At 44.2% G+C, this 22,521-nt stretch overlaps 1 protein-coding gene across 1 annotated transcript in view; it reads right to left on the bottom strand.

The window, feature by feature from the left end:
- Positions 1 to 21,942, bottom strand: part of CDH2 (cadherin 2) — a 240,866-nt gene extending 218,924 nt beyond the window's left edge. Inside the window, exon 1 of the mRNA XM_069569104.1 lies at positions 20,923 to 21,942. Coding sequence (XP_069425205.1) covers positions 20,923 to 20,982 — 60 coding nt within the window. The 5' untranslated portion in view covers positions 20,983 to 21,942. The remainder of the gene's footprint in view (positions 1 to 20,922) is intronic.
- Between the last annotated feature and the right edge of the window lie 579 nt (positions 21,943 to 22,521).

Raw genomic sequence — 22,521 nt, 5'->3', positions numbered from 1 at the left:
TGAATGGCTGGCCATGGTGATGATTTATCTAATTCCAAGTCCTTGATAAGATAAGCTCAACCCAATTATACCATTATTGTTGGGAGAAAATCGCATTCACAGCGCAGCTTCCAGAAATGTGCTGCCGTGAAGAAGGCTCTGTCAATAACGTCAGTATTCAAAGTCCTTCCTGAACGTGTTCCCAAAACAGCACCCTGCCCAGGGGTTGTTCTCCAAGGTTAAGACACGAAGAAGCCAGCCCACAAGTCCTGCCTGCTAACCCACAGATTACAGAGCTATCAGCACCACCTCCAGGTTCAACTTGGGGGCTGAAGACTAGCATTTTTTTCCACCTAAGGTTATCTTGAGTAGTTTATGTCTGGTCTTTGAACAACTGCACTGTATAACCCACAGATGGGGACTGCTTCTTGCCTTCTCGAAGCTTCTCTCCGCGTGGAAGGAATTCTACTTTTCTAATTCTCTCACCTCTTCCAGGCTTCCCAGGTGGCGCTAGTGGTAAAGAACCTGCCTGCCATTGCAGAAGACGTAAAAGGTGTGGGTTTGACTCTTGGGTTGGGAAGATCCCCTGGAGGAGGGCATGGCAACCCACTCCAAAATTCTTGCCTGGAGAATCCCATGGACAGAAGAGTCTGGCAGGCCACAGTCCGTAGGGTCGCACGTGACTGAAGTGACTTAGCATGCATGCATGCATATTCTCATGAATGTAAAGTGGAGTTTTCTAAAGGGTGGAGGATGTGTGATACCTTCACAGAGTAAATGCAGAAGCAGGAACAGGAAACCCGCTGTCTTCTATTAAGCCCGACTGGAGATTTGCAAAAATATAAAAGTGCAATGCTACTCTTCCTACTAATTTCGCTGTTCTGTTTTGGAAAATATAGTTATATTTTTCATATAAATTGGTCTTTGTGTTACATAGGTAATGGGTTTAATACGTTTAAATGAATTAAATCGATACAATTTCCTCAGTTTAATTTCTAATATGCTAAACAACGATAGATATTACCCGTATTATAGAAGCTCATTAGGGCACTTAATGATTTTTTTTTTCAAGTGTAAAAGGGTCCTCTGACCAAGAAATGTGTAAATTGCTGCCCTCGAGAGGAGAAGGATAAACTGAACTTATCTGAAGGCTGAATTCAAAAGAACAATCTGGGCAGCTGGTGCCCGGCTCTGGCCCCTACTCCTCCCACCTGGGAGTTGCAGGCCCACAGAAAACAAGTGTGGTGATCTCATTTTCCATGCTGGGAGTTCATGGATCCCTGGCAGCACTTGTGGGGGAGGGGGGTTCAGCGCCACCTGCAACTGAGTGAGCCTGGCTGTGGAATTCTGGGGTTCAACATTGACAAGAAACAAGCCCAAGGATAAAGGCCATGCCCTCCAAACCAGATCTTATCAAAACCATGGGGAGATTTTCCTTTTCAGAACTATTGACTCTTCTGGCTTCTCTTCCATTCAGTTCAGAACCTGGTACAGGGAGCAAAAGGTCTTACTGCGCCCCTGCAGAGACTTGGTGTACGAATTGGAGAACTTGAGAGGGTGAAAAAGGAATCCAATGCTGGAGAAGAAAAGTCTCAGAGGTTCTGGGGCTCCGGGCAGAGGGGAAAGGGTGCTTTCCTAGGGCCTTGTCTGTTTTTTAACTTGCTGGTTTATAGCCTTGATTGTGCTCTGTGGTGGGTTTTTATAGGCGGGCAGGTAGCTTTTAACATCAAGAGGCTTTAATTCCTAAACCGCAGGGTATTTTGATCTTGATGTGTGACCACAACTCATGGTGGTTATTCTCCAGGAAAGTGGCTGTTTACAGAGCTAGGACCCAGAACAAAGACAGTGGACTTCAGGGAAGGCCAAGGAGACGGGCCACTGGGTGATCCCAGCCAAGAGGCGAAGGCCTCTGGGTAAGGACTGCAGCAGAACAGCCTTGGGAAAGGCCTGAGACAGCTCAGGACACAGCGAGGAGGCCATGAATGAGCAGAGAGCGCCGAAGCACAGAAAAAGGGGATTCTTTCACCATCTCCAGCCTAAAGACGAGTGAGCAGCACACTACTTGCTATTTTTAAATGGCAGTGAATTCAAGAGCCCTAGGGAAGTTCTCACTTTAAATTATGAATGACAGGTCTAGGAGGGCAGCATGGATCGTCCACTTCTAATTCTGCCCTGCACTCAAAAACCAAGAAGGCACTTCTCCACTTCTTGGCCCTTGGCCACAGGCTCAAGGGCCCACCTCCACCAAGTGGTCTGGACCAGTCTTTACAAATTAAGGAGAAATCTTCCCCTGCAGATGGCTTTTGTTGGCCAGAGCAACTGCACAGCAGGTGGTGAGAGATGGAAAACACACGCTCCCAAGACAGTGTGTCCCCCGGCCACCCACCCAACAGAGCCTACACGGGGGGGGGGGGGGGGGGGGACAGCACTGGGCTGAAAGTCTCAAGGGGCTCACAGCTGAAGGCCAGGTAGGAGGTCTGAATGCACTGGCTGCAAATCTCATCTGGGAGTGGCTCCCTGGAGGAGGTTAAATTTAGCATTTTGTATTTCCCCGGGGGAGTAGATCCACCTGTGTATTCTTGGTTCTCTTTCAGAAAGCTGGCATTTGAGATTCTGCCACCTATGTGCAAGGTCAGAAATACCCCTTGGTGGTGATCCCATTTTGAGGTTCCCTGCCTTCTCATCCAGCATATTTGATCTCTGTTAAGTCTTCATTTTCCCTTTGAACTGAGTGCTTAGTTCAAAGGTCATGACTTACAGACAAGAGGTTTAACCCGATTAGCATCAGGGAAAGACTCAACCAGGGAAGGTTCTCACCACCCACTGGGAGTCCTTCCTTCAGCAGTCACCTGCTTCCTATCTCGGGACATTTAAGAATAGGCTCTAAGGTCATAATGTCGCTTAGGAAAACTCTTCCAAGAAAAACTGGTGATTCCACTGACTATATATTTGCTTTATTGCAGTGCTCTAGAATCTAACACGTAATATCTCCAAGGTGTGCTCAGGCTGCTGTGACCACCCAGTTAGGTTTGAAGACTCTCTATTAAGTGCATGTGCGTGCTCAGTCGTGACTGTTGACTCTTTGCAACCCTACTGTAGCCCACCAGGCTCCTCCGTCCATGGGATTCCTAGAGCGGATTGCCATTTCCTCTCCTGGGTTGGGAAGAGCCCCTGGAGAAGGACTCTCTATAAAGTCAAGACATAGTACTCTCTCTATAGCAACGCTATTGATCTTTTAAAACTTCAAGAGGTTGAGAGCAAGATGGTCCTGAGAGAGTCTGTCTCCCCCTCTGCGGGTGACTGCTCCTCTTCTGGATGAGCACATACTTGATGAGTAAGGAACATACCTTCCATGGTTAATCCAAACCCTGCAGAAGATTTAGGGGAGCCCTGACTCCCTGCCTTCCATGTAGAGGAGCTACACAAGCCACGCCACTCCTGATCTCTGTCAACCTTTATGGCCAGTTTAGATGAAATGACTGGGCATACAGAGCCTGGCCCCTTCTTCACCTGTTTTTTTTCCGTTGGGAGCCCAGCCTCTCTCCATAGTGCAGATGTCGCTAGGCTGTGGATGAACTGCAAGAGCAGGTTCCATAGGTGGGAGGCTAGTCTTCATCCAGCAGTGTTAAAGATGGGAGGCTGGGGGCAGGCAGGCTATTAAGTCAGAAATCCAAAGTATTTAAACCACATTCTCCATCCTTGTCTTGGTCACTAATAAAGGTTGCATTTTGGTCCTCTGGGCTCCTCTGGTGGCTCAGATTGGTAAAGAATCTGCCCCAAAGGTGGGAGACCCAGGTTCAATCCCTGGATTGGGAAGATCCCCTGGAGAAGGAAATGGCCATACGTTCCAGTATTGTTGCCTAGAGAATCCCTTGGACAGAGGAGCCTGACGGGCTAGAGTCCATGGGGTCACAAAGAGTCAGACACGACTCAGCGACTGAGCACACCCACTGATTCATCTTATTTGTCCAGAACTTGGATGGATAAGAAGAATTATTTATTAGGGTCTATTCACGGGCCCCAAAATGACCCACAAAATATCAGCATTACTAAATACTCAGTAATGGCCAAGGCTAAAGATCAAAAAGAAACCAGGACAAATAACATCCGGCCGAAATCAAGTCCACCAGGATGGCTGGATGATGAGGGTCCAAGGTTAGACATCAAGCCTCTACAAGTGCTCAGAGAAGCCCAAATCCTGGGAACAGAATCACATGTGTCTCTGCGTTACTGGGTGTCTACAGTTCTAAACCAAACTAGCTTGAGGTCAAGAAAAACTGCAATTCACAGCACTGTCAACCACTCATCAGTTCAGTTCAGTTCAGTCGCTCAGTCGTGTCCGACTCTTTGCGACCCCATGAATCGCAGCACGCCAGGCCTCCCTGTCCATCTGTTACTTATATTTCTTAAAATCACCACTAGGCGGGTGTTTGGCCACAGATGGGATTACCTACTTACAGGGTCTGTGTGTGAGTGCTCCGTAGTATCTGACTCATTGCCTTCCCATGGACCGTAGCCCGTCTGGCTGCTCTAGTCATGGAATTTTTCAGGCAACAATACTGGAGCAGGTTGCCATTTCCTCCTCCAGGGGACCTTCCCAACCCAGGGATGGAACCTGCGTCTCCTGCATCTCCTGCATTGCAGGCAGATTCTCTACCGCTGAGCCATCCGGGGAGGCCCACTTCCTTGGTTGCTAAGTCCCTTCAGTCGTGTCCGATTCTGTGCGACCCCACAGACGACAGCCCACCAGGCTCCCCCGTCCCTGGGATTCTCCAGGCAAGAACATTGGAGTGGGTTGCCATTTCCTTCTCCAATGGGTGCAAGTGAAAAGTGAAAGTGAAGTCGCTCAGTCGTGTCCAACTCTTCACGACCTCACGGACTGCAGCCTACCAGGCTCCTCGGACCATGGGATTCTCCAGGCAAGAGTACTGGAGTGGGGTGCCATTGCCTTCTCCGACTGGTAGCCTATCCTAATTCTGGCTCAGTGTTAGATTTTTCCCACTCATAAGTCCAAATGTTACTCCAGGAATGGAGACCCCTTGAAGCCTTCATTCTAAAGTCCAAATTCTCCTCCAGGCTGCAATCCTATAAAATCTTGAATACAAAGATTTATCTTCCTCCCACTGGGTCAGCTCTCAGAGATTCTGAGGATCTGACTGTCACCAGGGAGAATACTGCACAAGCCCTGGGAGGTGTGCTTTTGGGTGAATGGGTTAAGCCAAGCTGCAGTCAGACTGCTGTAAAATGGATAATGATAACAATGCCGACTTATCTCAGGGACATGAGATAACTAATCTTCAGAGGCGAAGATTATATGAGACAATGCAGGTAGACTACCTAGCCTGGCACATAGTTAGCACTCCTCAAATATTAGATTTAATCACATGAGTTAGCTCTCCAGAAACCACGTTGCTTGGAAAGATACCACACAAGCCATGATTGAGAATGTTAGGCAAAGACAGTGGGCAACAAAGTGGGCTTTGCAAAGCCAAGCTACAGATGAGTTACAAACTTCGTGCAGTAGGGTTCGTATAGACAACTCAAGGAAGATGAAAGACCAGGAGACATACAAAAACAATCTCCATCTCCTTGGTAACCGAAAGAATGCAAACTGAACCCCAAAAGAGATACCATTATGCAGTCCACCATATTGTTAAAAAATGTTAAAGCTTAACAAGAACATGTATACTAAGTAATGGAAAAAGCAAGATATGTACGTGGTGTTGGTGAACCAGACATTTTTGTATATACATATATATATACAGATAAACATCCATACATACACACATATACACAGTACATTTCCACATGGATGCATGATATACATATTTGCATAAACATCTCTATACATAAACACATTTCTACATATTTACATATATTAGTATATATAAAACTTAATATGTAAAAGGAATATATACACAGATGATATCACTATAAAGAAAATCAATGAATAATTATCACAAAAATGAAGATAACGATTATGTCTAGGAGGAAGGAAGGAAATAGGAACAGTACTCTGGAAACTTCCAAGGCACCAGTAATATTCTATTTCTCAACCTGTCTAGCAGTTGTAGTGACATGTTTTGTATACTTTAATTATTATTTAAACTTCATACATGCTTTATATACTCCTCTACATGTACCGCATTTTACAATAGAACAAGTTGTTTTAAAAAGTCAATCTTGCCTTCATATTTTTACCTCCATTCAAATAAACACCAAAACTAGGAACACAGGCTCAGACATCAGGCTGCTGGCATTTGCATCCTAGCTCCACCACTTAGCTCAGATGCCAAAGAATCTGCCTACAACGTAAGAGATCCGGGTTTGATCCCTGGGTCCAGAAGATCCCCCTGGAGTAGGGAATGGCTACCCACTCCAGTACTCCTGCCTGGAGAATTCCATGGACAGAGGAGCCTGGCGGGCCCATGGGGTCACAAAGAATAGGACACAACTGAGTGACTTTCACTCACTCCATCACTTAACAAAATAACTTTGGGCGCCTCAGTTTAACCTGTGCTTTGCTCTCTTCTTCTGTAAATAGGTACAACTTCCTTGCAAATTAAATGAGCGAATACAAGTAAGTACTTAGAACAGTGTCTGGTACATAGTAATTACTCAGAAATGATGCAATATTATTAAGACAGAATGAAACTAAGCTAAATGCAACAGTCCCTGCATCTAATCATCAATAAATCACCAGAATCCACAAGAACAATATATCTATCTTTACTCTGTTTTCGTAAATTCTGTACTTGCATCAACAGTATGATAAGAATACCCTCACCTCTCTAGTCTCCACTGAGTTATCATGTTAAAAGCATTCAGAGACTAAATAACTTACTCTGGTTCCAGGCTAGTCTCAACATACACACATACACCCATACACACTGGTGTCCATAGAAGAACACTAAAGAATTAAAAGACCGAATAGGAGGGGGTATTGGGGGAGGATGGATAACTATATATGTATGATTGAGTCCCTTCAGTGTTCACCTGAAACTATCATAACAGTGTTAATCAGCTATACCTCAATGCAAAATGGTTTTGGTGTTAATTTTAAGAAAAACTTACATCACAGAAGCAAAGAGGCAGACAGGAGATACCAGAATAGCTTCTGTTTTATTACCTGTAATTCCCAAATCAAACTGCTGGCAGAATAACACTCCATATAGATTAATCCCTTTCCTTAATTGTATCAGCTTAGGTAACATCTGTTAAAACTGAAGGAGGAATGTTAAAATATGTGTCCTTCAGTTGTGGCTTCCGCATGTGGTCTAAGGCGCACTGGCAGCCTCCCATGCAGAGGATGATGAGTCATCCCACTGGAACACAGAACAGAGCTTTGAACATATCAAGTACTCAAACTCAGTCAAATAATTAAATTACTCCTTGATTATGTTTGTGTAAAACAAGGGTAATGATTATGACCCCAAATCTTCAATTAAAGATCTTACATCTTGTTTACCATATGAAAGCACTTTTCTAAATGATATAGATATATCAGCCCACTTAGTCTTCCTAACAACCTTACGACAGATACTACTCATTATCCCCTTTTTACAAACGGATGTACAGCAAGATAGAAATGCCACATGTGCTGTCCAGGCTCACACAACAGCCTAGTGTCAAAACCAGGGCCCCCGAAACAGGTCATCCAGCCCGAGTCAACATTCTTAACCACGTACACACTGCCTCCCTAGGCAATCGGCACAGAGAGAGAAAGACAGACATCCAAAACTATACGACAACTCACACTTAGTAAAGAAGGCATTTCTGTTGAGAAAAACAGAAATTCATTTGATAAAGGACAGCCACCCACCTGTTACTCTGTGTGTGTTATATGCATAAATGCTACGGAGAAAAATAAAGCAAGGCCCTCTACCTCATACTAAGTACAAAAGTCAACTTCAGATAAGTAAAATGTGAAATGTGAAAACATAAAGTGGTAAGTACAATTTGATATAGCACGAGGTTTGAGAAGACTGTGTTTGGAGGTGCACAGTCTCAATTTATATCTTGGCATAACCACCAGAGTAGTATTCCAGAAACACACACACACACTATATATATTATATATATCATATATATATATAATATTAGTATATATTATGTATATGATTTATTATATACATGATTTACTATATAATTGAATACATCATCATATAATATATAATACATATTACATGTAATTTGTACTAAATATAATATATACATAGCATATACATGGTATGTGTGGTCAGTTGCTCAGTCGTGTCCAACTCTCCGATCCCATGGACTGTAGCCTATCAGACTCCTCTGTCCGTGGGGATTCTCCAAGCAAGAATACTGGAGTGGGTTGCCATTTCCTCTTCCAGGATCTTCTTGACCCAGGGATCAAACCAGGGTCTCCTGCACTGGCACACGTATCCTGTACCACTGTGCCACCAACAGATTTTAATTATGAAGAACCAGTAAATAAGAATCAGAATATGAACAATTCTTGAGAGACCCGTTACATGCACAAAAACACTAGAAAAAGTTATCTCACTGTGTTCCAAAATGCTTTTACTCTAGGCCATAAAATGTTCTATGGCATCTATACATAATCCATTGTTGCTGCTGCTGCTGCTGCTAAGTCACTTTAGTCGTGTCCAACTCTGTGCGACCCCATAGACGGCCTCCCACCAGGCTCCCCCGTCCCTGGGATTCTCCAGGCAAGAACGCTCGAGTGGGTTGCCATTTCCCTCTCCAATGCATGAAACTGAAAAGTGAAAGTGAAGTCGCCCAGTAGAGTCCGACTGTTAGCGACCCCATGGACTGCGGCCTACCAGGCTCCTCCGTCCATGGGATTGTTATCTACATTCAAATATACCACTATCTCCCTTTTAAACAAACTTCCATCAAGACAGCCTCTAATAAAGGGGAAGACTATAAACCAAATCATAGATTTAATTCAGTTTCATTTACAAGGTACTCAGCTATGAATCAAATGGAAAATTAAATTAATGGCTATGCTAGTCTCCCCAAATGTTCTTAGTTATCTGTCAAACAAAAAAGAACTGTAAGTAAAATTTAATGCTGAAAACATAAACACTGTATGTATACAATTGCTTTCATGGTAGAAAACTGTCTGCAAGGCTTAAACACAAATGAAATACCAAAGAGGCCTCAATAAGCTAAAGTCATACAAAGGGTACGACCTTTTTAAACATTGAAAATAAACACACACTCGTGTGTGTGTGTGTGTGTGTGTGCGCGCTTGGTTCTCAGTTGTGTCCAACTCTGCAATCCCATGGACTGTAGCCTACCAGGCTCCTCTGTCTACGGGATGTCCGAGGCAAGAATACTGGAGTGGGTCTCCATTTCCTTCTCCCGAGGATCTTCCTGACTCAAGAGATTGAATCTGCATCTCCTGCATCTCCTGCATCTCCTGCATCAGCAGGGGGATTCTTTACCACTGTGTCACCTGGGAAGCCCAAAGTCTACTCGTGTACAAACATAAATAAATTAGAGCTTCCTTGAAGTCTAGTCAAGGCTATGGTTTTTCCTGTGGTCATGTATGGATGTGACAGTCGGACTGTGAAGAAGGCTGAGCGCCGAAGAATTGATGCTTTTGAACTGTGGTGTTGGAGAAGACTCGTGAGAGTCCCTTGGACTGCAAGGAGATCCAACCAGTCCATTCTGAAGGAGATCAACCCTGGGATTTCTTTGGAAGGAATGATGCTAAAGCTGAAGCTCCAGTACTTTGGCCACTTCATGCGAAGAGTTGACTTATTGGAAAAGACTCTGATGCTGGGAGGGATTGGGGGCAGGAGGAGAAGGGGACGACCGAGGATGAGATGGCTGGATGGCATCACGGACTCAATGGACGTGAGTCTGAGTGAACTCCGGGAGATGGTGATGGACAGGGAGGCCTGGCATGCTGCGATTCATGGGGTCGCAAAGAGTCGGACATGACTGAGCAACTAAACTGAACTGAACTGAACTGAACTGAACTGAACTGAACTGAAGCAAACAAACCCTGCTGGGCCATTACCTCTGGATGTGGATCCTTTAGTCCTCATCCTTATGCATGGACTCCTCCACCTAGATTCTAGGTCTACTCAACAAGTATTATACACAGAGAGATAAGGCCTCCAGAAAGAAGGAATCTGGGACAAGTATGGAGCTCTGTGTCCTTCATGGCAACCTCTCAGATCTTTAAAAAGGCTACACAGACACAAAAGAGGATCAACTATCCCCAAAGATGCTCCGACCTTCTGGAAAACTAGCAGTTTGTGGTATTGTAACCCCCAACTGAAACTTTTTTAGGTAAAAATAAATCTGGGTAGGGCCTCCTTGAGAAGTGGGTCACTAGGAAGCTCAGAGTATTAAGAAGCATTGGTGCAAAGATTAGTCTTAACACCCAAACCTTCTGCATGAAGACTTCAAGTCCAAAAGATCCTGAGTGTTTTGTCTCTACCTTCCTTCTGATAAAAAGGGAAGGGCAAGAAAAGGTGTAACTTACTAAATTCCAAATGTCTTCAGCTTTTAGCTGAATTAACATTGCCAATTAACCAGAACTACAGGAGGAGATATCTAGATAGGAAAATCCACAAAAGTTTTTTCATGGTTTGACACCACAAACACTGTAAACATTCAAGTGACCTTTAGATACAATGAAATGGCCTGTTTTTATTGTTGCTTTTAAATCAGTTTTCACCTTCCTCAACCTCCCAGATACTTCCATAGCATCCAGAAGCCTTTCCTAACCTTGTGACTATTAAAAAAGACATAAGATACACATACACAGGCAATTCTACAAATTGAGTGAAAAGTACAAAACAGTATATAGTGGATGATTTCATAAAGTATGGGAATAAGCTAAACTGATCTCTGCTATTACAAGTCAAGTTGAATGGCATCACTGACTCTATGGACATGAATTTGTACAAACTCTGGGAGATAGTGAAGGACAGGGAAGCCTGGTGTGCTGCAGTCCATGGGGTCACAAAGAGTCGGACACGACCCAGTGAGTGGACAACATATAGTTGCCACTGAAGGGATGGTTAAAATTGAAGAGGGTGTCCCTGGGATGCTGGAAATGCTGTGTCTTGGCTGAGCACTGATTCAATACTATGATCAATAAAGGAACACTCAGCACGGTCCCATATACATCTGTTATTTCTATAAAGGATGAGTGTGACTGTGTGAAATTTAAATTCTGAATTCCTTGAAATATGAGAAGACATGAGAACCTAATCTTGGAGATGCTCATGTTGGTACCAAAGGAGCTATGAACGCCTAATACTTTGGTGGCAGAAAACACACTTCTCTTTACTTACTGGACCGGAAAGCCATAAAGAATGAACTGCAGACTTTGAACTGTTGTGTTAACCAATTAAGACAACAAAAGAAAAAAAAAAAATTTAAAGTGGTCACAGCCTCTGGTTTATCAAAGATTTGTGTTAAGCAAAGGGATTATATCATATTCTTCAAACTTAATAAATTTAATGTTTTTTTAAGTCATTTATTTCAGAGTTTGCTTTAACAGCTCCCTGACCCAACTAAGAGACATTTAGTTTGCAATTACAGTCAAGCCAAGTGTATCCACCCACCAACAATAGGTCAAGTTACCAAAAAAAAAAAAAAACAAAACCACAGTTCTAGGCTTTCTGAGCAGCAAACAAATCAGTGGGTACTCAGTAACCCCACAAAACAGTCCCATAAACTTGTTGTAGGTGTGGCCATTTATATTTTTAAAAGATGCCAACTAATTTCATTTGTGGGAGAAAAGGTAATTCAAACTATTCAAACATGGAAAACCTGCCATGAAACATTAAAATATTTTACTACTTAATGATAGAATCTCTTGAATGTACTTTTATAAAGAAAAGAACACTGAACAGACACAGTTTCAGAAAAAAACAACACACACACAAAACCCCAAACAACAAAAAATGTGAGTTGGGTGAGGTTTTTGTGGCTTTTACAAAGTATTTTAAGTTCCAAAATTCATTCAAAAATTATTTTTTGAGTACTTATCAACACATTATTTGTTGATCAAGACAATTTGAAGAACATCATGAAACTGATTATGAATCATTACCTGGAATTATTTTTCCTTCTCTAAGGAAAAAAAAGAAATATATATATAATGAAAATCTTAACCAAGTATTAAATTTTGGTTTCAGAGGTCAAAATAAATCAAAATATTTAAGGTCAAAATTAAAGAATGAAACTCAAAAGTTAACTATTTTACAAAAATCTTATAAACTCAGTAGTGAGGAACTGAAATTTCCTTCTACTGTGGTATTTGTTCCCTGAATATCAAGGAGAAAACCATGGGCTTTGCAGTCAGGCTCAACTCTGCTATAAAGAGATATCATTCCACTCAGGATTCTCACAATAAATACTCAGACTGTCTGACTTTCTTTTATATCATCTCTATAAAATGAGAATAAAACCACAAGGTTTTATTTATTTATGTCACAAGGTTATAAAATAATTAACTAAGGTAATTTACTAGTTTCTTCCCTGAAATTAAAAATATTTCATCTTTAAGGTTTTGTATTATTATACCAGACACTGTTTTTAAAAAAAAAAAATTGAAGAGATGGCAGCAAATTATCTGAAGTTTCAAATAGTTTTATCTGGTGTATGTGCTCTTTTGAGTTATATGAATGACCTACTGACTATTACTAAAAATAAACTGTTAAAAGTCTTAGAATTGACTATTGGGGAAAAAAATTAAAACACTGAAAAGGCATTTCTTAGAATCCTTACTGGAAGTAATAATATGAATTTATATACTTTTTAAAAAATGTGTGAATCATTATTTATTTTCTAACCAATTTTACTGTGGTATAATTTACATACAATAAAAATGCACCCATTTTAAGAGTACAGTTTAAAGAGTTTCAAAAAGTATACATTCGTCAACCCATCACCATCAAGATCTAGAACATTTCTGTCACCCCCCCTCAAATTACCTCCTGCGTCTTTGTAACCTATCTCTTGTCTCCATGTCCAGCCTCAGACAACCATTAAACTATTTCCTGTCCCTGCAATTTAGATTTCCCTCTTCCAAAATTTTACAAATTTCAACACTAAAGCAACAGAAGAACATTGAATAAACTCAAAACTTATTTTAATAATGACAAGAGTCATTTCACATTTTCAGCTCCAATAATATCTGGAACAAAGATTCCAAATTATGATCCTTTAACTTTTTCTTTTTTTCACTAATTCTTTAATCCAACAAAACATTAAATTATATATCAGCATTGGGGTATATATAAAACTATATAAAAGTTTTAAATGATGAATATCAAGTATAATTTTTTAAAAAACACAAAAGCAAATATTAAAACTACAACCATAAAAATATATGGTTTTACATAAACATGCTACGGTCAAGTTAATTTTTTAAATTAACATGAAAACAATACTAAAATTATAATATATAGTAGTATAGAAGTACACTATTACTGTCTATTAGTTTTAGCATAGGCAGGTATATTTTGTAAAAGAAAATTTAAGAATGGATCATGAATCAAACACTTCTCCAAGTCACTCAATGATGAATGCCATATTGTATTTATAATAGCACCTCCTTTTAAATGACTCAAGCTGTTTCAAAACCCCACTAATTCTCCCAATGCTACCTGGGAAAATCCCAAGTTCAATAGCTTCCTTACTGGAGAGTGTAGACCAAAACGTTCGACTCCAACACTAAATGTTTTTCTGAATCTCAAGTTCTAGGCACTAGGTAAAGTCTACTTTAGATAACTTTTTCACTATCAGAACAGATGAAAAATTCAATATTCATTCATTCAAGAGAATGGAAGAAATATCATAATGGTTTAACCAGCCAGAATAATCTCTCAGGTGGTTAACTCAGCATAGTGTGGTCACTTCATGATACAACATGGAAACTATTACATATATTTATGTATATTTAGCCAATCTTTCTTGAATTTACTTATAAGCTCAGCCTACTACAGGCTGTTCTCAATCCAACTTTAGGATGTTCTCTAGGTCAGTTCAGTTCAGTTCAGTCGCTCAGTCGTGTCCGACTCTTTGCGACCCCATGAATTGCAGCACGCCAGGCCTCCCTGTCCATCACCATCTCCTGGAGTTCACTCAAACTCACGTCCATCGAGTTCGTGATGCCATCCAGCCATCTCATCCTCGGTCGTCCCCTTCTCCTCCTGCCCCCAATCCTTCCCAGCATCAGAGTCTTTTCCAATGAGTCAACTCTTCGCATGAGGTGGCCAAAGTACTGGAGCTTCAGCTTTAGCATCATTCCTTCCAAAGAAATCCCAGGGTTGGTCTCCTTTAGAATGGACTGGTTGGATCTCCTTGCAGTCCAAGGGACTCTCAAGAGTCTTCTCCAACACCACAGTTCAAAAGCATCAATTCTTCGGCGCTCAGCCTTCTTCACAATCCAACTCTCACATCCATACATGTCTCGTAGGTCATCTTCATCTTATTTCTACTCTGCTTAATTTTCTATTCAGCAATAGCTTCTATCTGTGGTCTACATCCAATTCTTCTTCATTCAGAGGCCCTGAAATCCCAATGATGATTTCGGTGGTCCTAACCTGAAGCTTTTCTAGGTACCTGAGTATGCCAAAAACATTAGGTGGCTTAACAATAATTTTCTTGACTGTAACCAGAGGTTCTCAAATCTGACTGCATATTACCCCATAATTTATTAAATCAGTCTCTACTGATGGACTTTCAGAGGTCATCTAATTTGATCTTTTGCAATTATAAACAGTGCCTCAATGCATATACCTATATTTGTAAATATCACATATATATCACGAATACAAACATATCTGTAAAAATGACTAGAGAAGAACTTGCTAGGTCAAGGTGCTATATTCTTTTTTTAAAAAGTTTTTTTTTTTTTAAATTTACAAAGTGTTAGTTTCAGCTGTACAGCAAAGTGATTCAGTTAAACATAAATATATATATATGTACATGTTCTTTTTCAGATTCTTTTCCCTAATAGGTTATTACAAGATACTGAATATAGTTCCCTGTGCTATATAGGGAAGCCCATCAGTAGAGATAGGTCTACTAATAGGTCCTTGTGTTTATCTGTTTTATATATAGTAGTGTGTTATCTCTTAATCCCAAACTCCTAATTTATCCCTCAACCCTTTCCCCTTTCAAAACTGTAAGTGTGCTTTCTAAGTGTATCTATTTCAGCTGTGTAAATAAGTTCATTCATATTATTTTGTTAGATTCCACATATAAGAGGTCTCATATGACATTTTTCTCTGACTTACTTCACTTAATATGATAATCTCCAGGTTCATCCAAAAGGGCTATATTCTTCGTGCTGAATGATATATTATCATATATAATAAAGTATTGTCAGCAGCCCTCAAAAAGCATACTCAGTCTTCTGAGTACCTGAAAATCCCTGCATTTCAGGTTAAAAATTAGTCATTCCAAAGTCTTTGAAAGGGAATCATTTTGGGATATTTTAAGCAGCCCCAAGAGTCAGAGAACTAGACAGTCCCTTAGAGATCAACTAATCCAACCAGGCCTATGGTTTTATTATTGAGGAAAATGAGGTCAGCAGAGTTTAAGAGACTAAACTACATCTGGACCAGATTAGAACCTCAGGCTTCCTGCCCTTGACTCTCACTCTTACCCTTGACACTATGTCAAGGCAGCTCACTTGCCCAGAACAAAGGTATTATTTACTCTCGGTGCTCAAATCACCTTGGATGACACACACAAAGTTATCAATTAACTATCAGTTGATAGTTCATGCCAAACTGTGATAAACGTTGCGGGGGACATGTATGTGGATAGCAGTTCTCAACATCTATGCTGTGTGTATATATATGCAACCCAAGAGCCTGGGTGCTGTAAAATACAGTTGGAAGCTCAGAGAAGAAGTACTCTGGGTCCTAAAGAGAGTAACAAGGAAGAACTGAGCTCTATTCATGCACAACCTAAAAGAGAGCTTAAAAACTAGATTGTAACAAAATCATAAAGTTCAAATTTTTCAAAAGGTCCCATTTAGATCCTGAATTCACCTTCTGCCTGCTTTAAACTCATCACTTTATATGTGTAGAAGATGTAGCTTTTACTACAATATTTATCTGTATCTTCTTCCTCCCTGGCATGAATAGGTTTGTTTAATTTAAAACTTATCTACATTTAGTTAAATACACAAAGACTAGCATCCGCTCAAATTAACTGAAAAATTCAAACAAAAGTAAGTTTGTAGAAGAAAACAAACAGAAATGGGAGGCGTAATGATTTGTTGGTACAAATTATGTTTCAACTTACAGTTCTAAAGCCAACTTGAAAACAGATTCTAGAAGGTATACTCATGGCAGATGTGAAATAATTACTCAAATAACAAAATCTAAATTCCAAATCTATCCTATCGGATGGACAAAATTCACCACAAGTCTGTGCAGTGCTTAAACTTGATTAATTCTTGTATTTGAGCCAAAAGAGCATATTTGAATAATGTTAACTTAGGCAAACCCATAGAAAGTAGATACAAACACTACATCTCTTAAATAACAGTTGATTTTTCTTTAAAATCACTCTTCTAACTTGAGACTATCCCTTTGAAAATAGGATGGGGATTTGAGTTACTCAGGATTTCTTTAAAAGGCATTTTAAAGCAAGATTAACTGTTGGTTTAAGTCTTGACATTTCCCGATTAATAACCCTAAAGCTTAACGAGGCACAACAGATTTAAGAATTGAAGATTTTTAATGAAAACGGAAATTAAGGACAGCCTGGTGCAACATACTGTCACCAAAAATCTGTTTTAAATAGAATTGAATCTCTACATGTAAAAAATACAAACTATCTAAGAAGACTTTCCCCTTAAAAATCTCAGTCCAAACTTTTAGAAGGCCAGGGCAGACTTTGATAAAAGTATGACAGTATACTCTGCAAGTAAATTCTAAACTTGCAGTTAAGGCCTAAAAAATTATATGTAATTTTAATTTGTGTGTATATCTATACCATTTTAAGATATGCTTATAATATTTCAGGACACACTAATTACTTTTCAAATTGCTTTTAGTGCATTTGCAGTGCACTACTGTCAGTAAGGGGGTTTCCCTGGTGACTCAGTGGTAGAAGAATCCACCCGCAAGGCAGGAAACGTGGGTTCAATCCCTGGGTCGGGAAGATCCCCTGGAGGAGGAAGTGGCAACCCATTCCAGTATTCTTGCCCGGAAAACTCCCTGGACAAGAGGAGCCTGGCAGGCTACTGTTAACGGGGTGGCAAAAGAGCTGGACACAACTTAACCACTAAACAACAACAACAACAACACCTGTTAGTAATGACCACGTGCCAAGTTTCAAAAAGGGCAAAGATACACATAAGGAGAAGAAACTGTGAATACCAATTAAGTTAATTCTTACTTTCAAAGGAACTTGAAATTCAAATAAACATAGAGAACACATAAATGTTTTATTCTTAAAATGACTGTGGTATCCTAGATTTTCTAGTCTAAAACAAAGCCTTTTTTTCCCCCCACATTTTATGTATTGAAATTAATGCCATGAAAGTCCATACCTAATATGGTTTGTGCATCTTTTTTCATAGGTCCTCATTCAGCATTGAAAGCAGAAATCTGTGTGATAAGACTAAGAATCTAAAATATTGGTAAAACTTAAGGTGATGTCTTTGATGTTTCATAACCCATACAAATGTATTTAAAATAGAATAATTTAGCTATGCAGTTAAAATGAGAACCAGAAAAACAAAGAAAGCTTCTAACCTGTTCATGACTGGATGGGTAGTAAAAGTATAATTGATCATTTTTCCTTGATGATAAATCTATTTAAGGATTTGAAAGTCACTTATATGAAAGGAAAGCTTGTCATAACTTTGTGATATCCCTTGATCAGTGAAGTTTAATGCTCATATTCTGCACTTTTTCTTTTTTAGAGGACAATGCTAATGCCTCAAGCTAAAATGAGCAAGAATAGAGAAAATCTTAAAAGCTGAATATCATAATATGCAAAATTGACTAGAATTATGTAAATCTAGGTAACAGAATAACTCAACTAGTAAAGATTCTCTTAAAGTGAAAATAAAAGTGTTCCAAGTAAAACAAAGAACACTTCAGTTAATTAAAGGCATAAAGTCCTTTTGAATATTTAATTATTCTCCTTTAACTGGTCTGAAAAAATAAGGCAGCTCAGTATCTAAACTGATAACTTGCTCATTCTTTTTTATAAAACTCTTTGACTCCTTAGTCTGGCTTGAAGCTTAAAAAAAAAGAGTTTTAAAAAGCAGAGGACAGAAGAGTGGAGAGGGGCCATTTTCACATTGCAGATAAATCTATGTTATTCCAGTATGTAAAGCAGACCATTAGCACAGAGTCATTTCCAATCTCGGTGTGTACAATCCACATAGCACACTTAACCCTAAAACTCATGTTGCATGAACTGCTCTGCTCCCACCTCTAATGACCTTGTAAATCACTCAGTGTTATTGCTTGACTCATACCCATGAATTACCCAAATAACTTGATGACAAAGTTTTAATCTCCCCTTTCCTCGAGGTTTTTGAAAGTCAACCTCGGGTTGGCCTGGAATAAACTGAGAAAGAACATACAACAGAAAAGGGACGTGCTCGATTTGACGTTTATAAATTATATATATATTTAATGCTTAAAAAAAATAATAAAATGGCCTACAAAATCCACACCTGGTTTCAAAGCAGATGACTCAAAGAAGAAATGAGATTGTTCCGTGGTACACAGATTAGTCCCATGAACCATTAGTCCCTTGGTTATTAGTGACCAAGAAACGTCTCCTCCTATCCTAACTTCACTGCACAATATTCAATTAAAACTTACTTTCAGATCAAAAAGTTAGTGAGCATACCATCCAGAGCTGAACTGACCCTCTTAGGATTTACTATAAATTGCCTATAAATAAGTAAGACCATGGTATTATGTTCAAAACATGTTTTTTAAAACAAGATTTTTCTAATCTACGACGTATTTGTTTTTTAAATCTGATGTCTGGGAAGATTCTTAAGTTTATCTTGTTTTCCCCTTAACTTCAAACACTTGAAGTAGCACTTTTTTCCTTCCTCCCCTTCAGCCTAACCTCTTCAATAAACCCCATTTTAAAAGAAGAAACAATAAATGAACTGACAGGAGGTGAAAGAACGAGGAGTGTGCGCTCCAGGAATAAAGGGCGGTTTTATAACAGGAGGTACTTTTGTTAGCAAGTGACTGGCAGGTCTCCTCCCCCAAGTTAGAAGAAATTCCATCCACTCCCCAAAAGTGCAGAGGCCAAAAATGTCCAGTGCAATAGTTCTGAAACCCCAGCGTCTGCAGAGAGCCGAGGGGGGGCGGACTGGCGAATGGGGGAAGGGGAGAGAAAGAGACCAGCAGGAGAGGAAAGAACAAAAGGAGAAACCCAAGAAAGGAGAAAGGAACGGCGGGACCTGGGCGGCCCGCGAGCCAGTGGGAGGGAGAGAGCCTGAGAGTAGGCGAGCACGACCCGGGGGAGGCGAGCACGGAACGGGCGCACCATGGACAGGGCTCGTCGCGGCCCACACCCCTCTAGGGGGCGGCGAGAGGGAGCGCGCGAGACCGCGGGCGCCAGTCCGTTCCAGCCCCCGGCGCCCGCGGCCGGAGCGCGTCAGGCCCTGACCCGTGATGACCACGGAGGGGGGCGATCCGCACCATCTGTCCCTGCCCCGGTTGCCCCGGGCGCAGTGGCACTCCCGAGCCGCGCCCGCACTTTTTGGAGCACTCGCCGGCCGGCCACCCCCAGCCGTCGGCGGTGCGCTGGGACCCCCCCCCCGGGGCGGATTCCCCCCGAGACCCCTTCAGGCCGTGAGGGCGGATACGCCCCTCTCCCGCAGCCACCTCGGGCCCCTACCGCCCGCGGCGGCACAAGCGGGACCCCCGGCCGGACCCCGCCCAGTGCGGGGGGTCTCTGCCGCGGCGCGCGGCTTCCCTTCGCCAGACCCCGCTGGCGGGCCAAAAGGGGCCTCGGGGCATCCTCTGGCCCGACGCCGCGGGAAAGTTGGACGCTTGGCCCGGCAGGGGACTCGCGCGGAGTGGGGAGGGAGGCTAAGACCTGCCTGGAGCAGGTGCTTCCCGCAGCCGAGGAGCCTCCCGGTACCGATTCTAGGGAAAGGCTGTCTGGCGCTCTCCCGAAGGCGTGAAAAGTGCGGAGGCTCCGGGTCAAGGCGCCCCCAGCACGCACGCAGGGCAGACGCAGCCGGACAGAGGGAGAGGAAAAATAGCCAAGTAACGGAACTTCTCCCCGCCCGGCGGGATAAGGGGCGTGCAGGGCCAGGGGCTGGGTGCGGAGGCGCGGACCCGCGTAGACTCGTTTGGGCAAGGGAGCGAGGTTTTCTTTTCAGGTAGGACCGACAGAGAAAATTGCGAGGGTAGGAAAACAGAAATAGCCAGCAATTCGACGCTGGGGTAAAGACAATAGGACTCTGGAGCCCTCGGGCACCGGGAGCCGCGCGGGTGCCAGGGTGAGGTGGGGTGGAGGCAAGTCCTGTAACTAAGATACCAGAGTGAGAATTTCGACTGCAAACTCGAGACCCATCCCTGTAGAAATAAACAAAAAAAATTGGAGCAAAGTGCAACGCGAGGGGTGAGAAGCGTAGAAAACTGCAAAACCGGAGTGCTAGCCTAGCTCACCCTTCTGCTGCCTAGAGACACCCTCCGGGAACTGGCTGGACCCCCACAGGGACAGTGGGGAGACCGTGATCAGCCCATTTGGGCAACCGCCAAGAGAGGCGCGGGAGACCGGCTGGCCCCGGGCGCCCTGCTCCGGCGCCCGGCCCGAGCCTCGTGTCTGCGCAGCTCCCGGCCGCGCGGTGCGGCACCTCCCTTCCCGGGTGCGCAGCCCGGCCCCGCAGCGGCGCGGGGAACAAAGGGACCCGGCGCCGCCCGCCCCACCCCGCCCGCGGCCCGGCCCGCGGGTACCGCCGCGTACCTGAAGCAGGGCCGCCAGCAGCGGCAGCAGGGTCCGCGGCGCTCCCACTATCCGGCACATGGAGGCGGAGAGGGGCCGAGCGAGGAGCCGGAGGCGGCGGCAGCGGCAGCACCAACAGCGGCGCGGAGAGACGGCTCCAGGCAGTTTCCACCCCCTTCCCTTCCCTCCCCACCCCACCCCCTTCTCCGCTGCTCCTCGCTCCCCGCCAATGGAGAGCGAGCTGATGACAAATAGCGGGCCGCGGAGTCCGCGGGACTCGCACCACGAGTAATAAAACAGACCGAGATCAAGGAGCTGGGGAGGGGGCGGGGGAGAAGGCGGGCGTGCGCGTGAGGGTGTTAGTGTGTGCGTGTGTGGCCGCGGTGGCAGCGCAGACTGCTCTGCTTCGGCCCCAAGCGCAGCGAAGCCAGGAGGGATGCAGGCGGCGGGGACCTTGGCCGGTGGAAGATGCGGAGGTGCAAGCGGAGCGGCGGGAGCTCCCCAGAAGCTCCGCAACGCGAGGTTTCGGGCTCGGGGTTTTGCTTCCTCCGGATCCCCTCTCCAGGGCCGCCGGGCACGGCGAAGACGCCGGCGAGAGCGCCGCGGGGAGGGCGCTCGGGGCCGTGCGCGCTGTGCCCACAAAGGGCAGCAGTCCCGCCGACCGGCGCCTCCGCTGCGTGGGGGCGGAAGACCGCTTCTTGGCGCCCCTTGCCGGTCCCCCCGGAGAGTTGAAGACTGTTCTCCGGCCTCGGCCGCGCGGAGATGAGGCCAGGGGTCGGCGCGGCCGCTGCCGCCGCGGCTCCGTCCCGCGCAGTTGCCGCCGCGGCCGCCCCCGCTGCCCGCGCGCCGGTTCTCGGCCCGCGCCGCTCACTCGCGCGCGCCGCCCCACCCCCGCGTCGCTGCCGCCGCCCGCGCGCCCCGCTCGGCCTCCGCGAGCGCGATCAGGGCGAGCCGCCGCCGCCGCCGCCGCTGCTGTCCCCGCGCTCGCCCGCCCCGCGCGCTGCCCGCTCCCAGCTCGGATTGCCTCCTGCCGCCGCCCTCGCCCCCGCCTCCCTCCTCCGCCGAGCCTACCCGCCCGCGTCGTGGCCAATCGGAGGCCACCAAGCTGCAGTGGTAGCCGGCCGGATCCGCGGCAGCCGCCCGCCCCCGCCCAGCCGAAGCGCCCCATTTTTGCTGCAGCCCGCGGGGGGTCGCCGGAGGGAAGCCTGGGGTGCGCGGAGCACAGCCCCGGCAGGTGGAGGGGCTGCGGGAAAGAAAAAGAACTTGCGCAGGAACTTGATTGGGTGGCAGGTTCATTTTTGGACCGCGATGGGGATCGGATAGAGATGAGGCTTTGGGGGCTGGGGAGGGGGGTGACTTCTCCGAAGCCTAATGCACGCTTCTTTTTACGTTCTGTCATTCTTTCGAGATAGACTTTTTTTTTTTTTTTTAGTCTGGGCAGGGGCAGACACAGCAAACTAGCGACGCAGGCAGGGCACATCCTGGCCATTGTCTGCGGCGCTCGCCACAAGCCACCTGCCGGCCGGGAGGGCGGAGGCCGGCACCTCTCCCTTCTTTGCGGATGTACTGAAACTGCGAAGTTTGGGTGTGCTTGTCTTCTTGTTTTTCCCTCTGGGGGTT

Source organism: Ovis canadensis, chromosome 23 (genome assembly GCF_042477335.2).
Source record: "Ovis canadensis isolate MfBH-ARS-UI-01 breed Bighorn chromosome 23, ARS-UI_OviCan_v2, whole genome shotgun sequence".
NCBI classification, from domain to species: Eukaryota; Metazoa; Chordata; class Mammalia; order Artiodactyla; family Bovidae; genus Ovis; species Ovis canadensis.
This window is presented reverse-complemented; position numbering and strand designations above follow the sequence as displayed.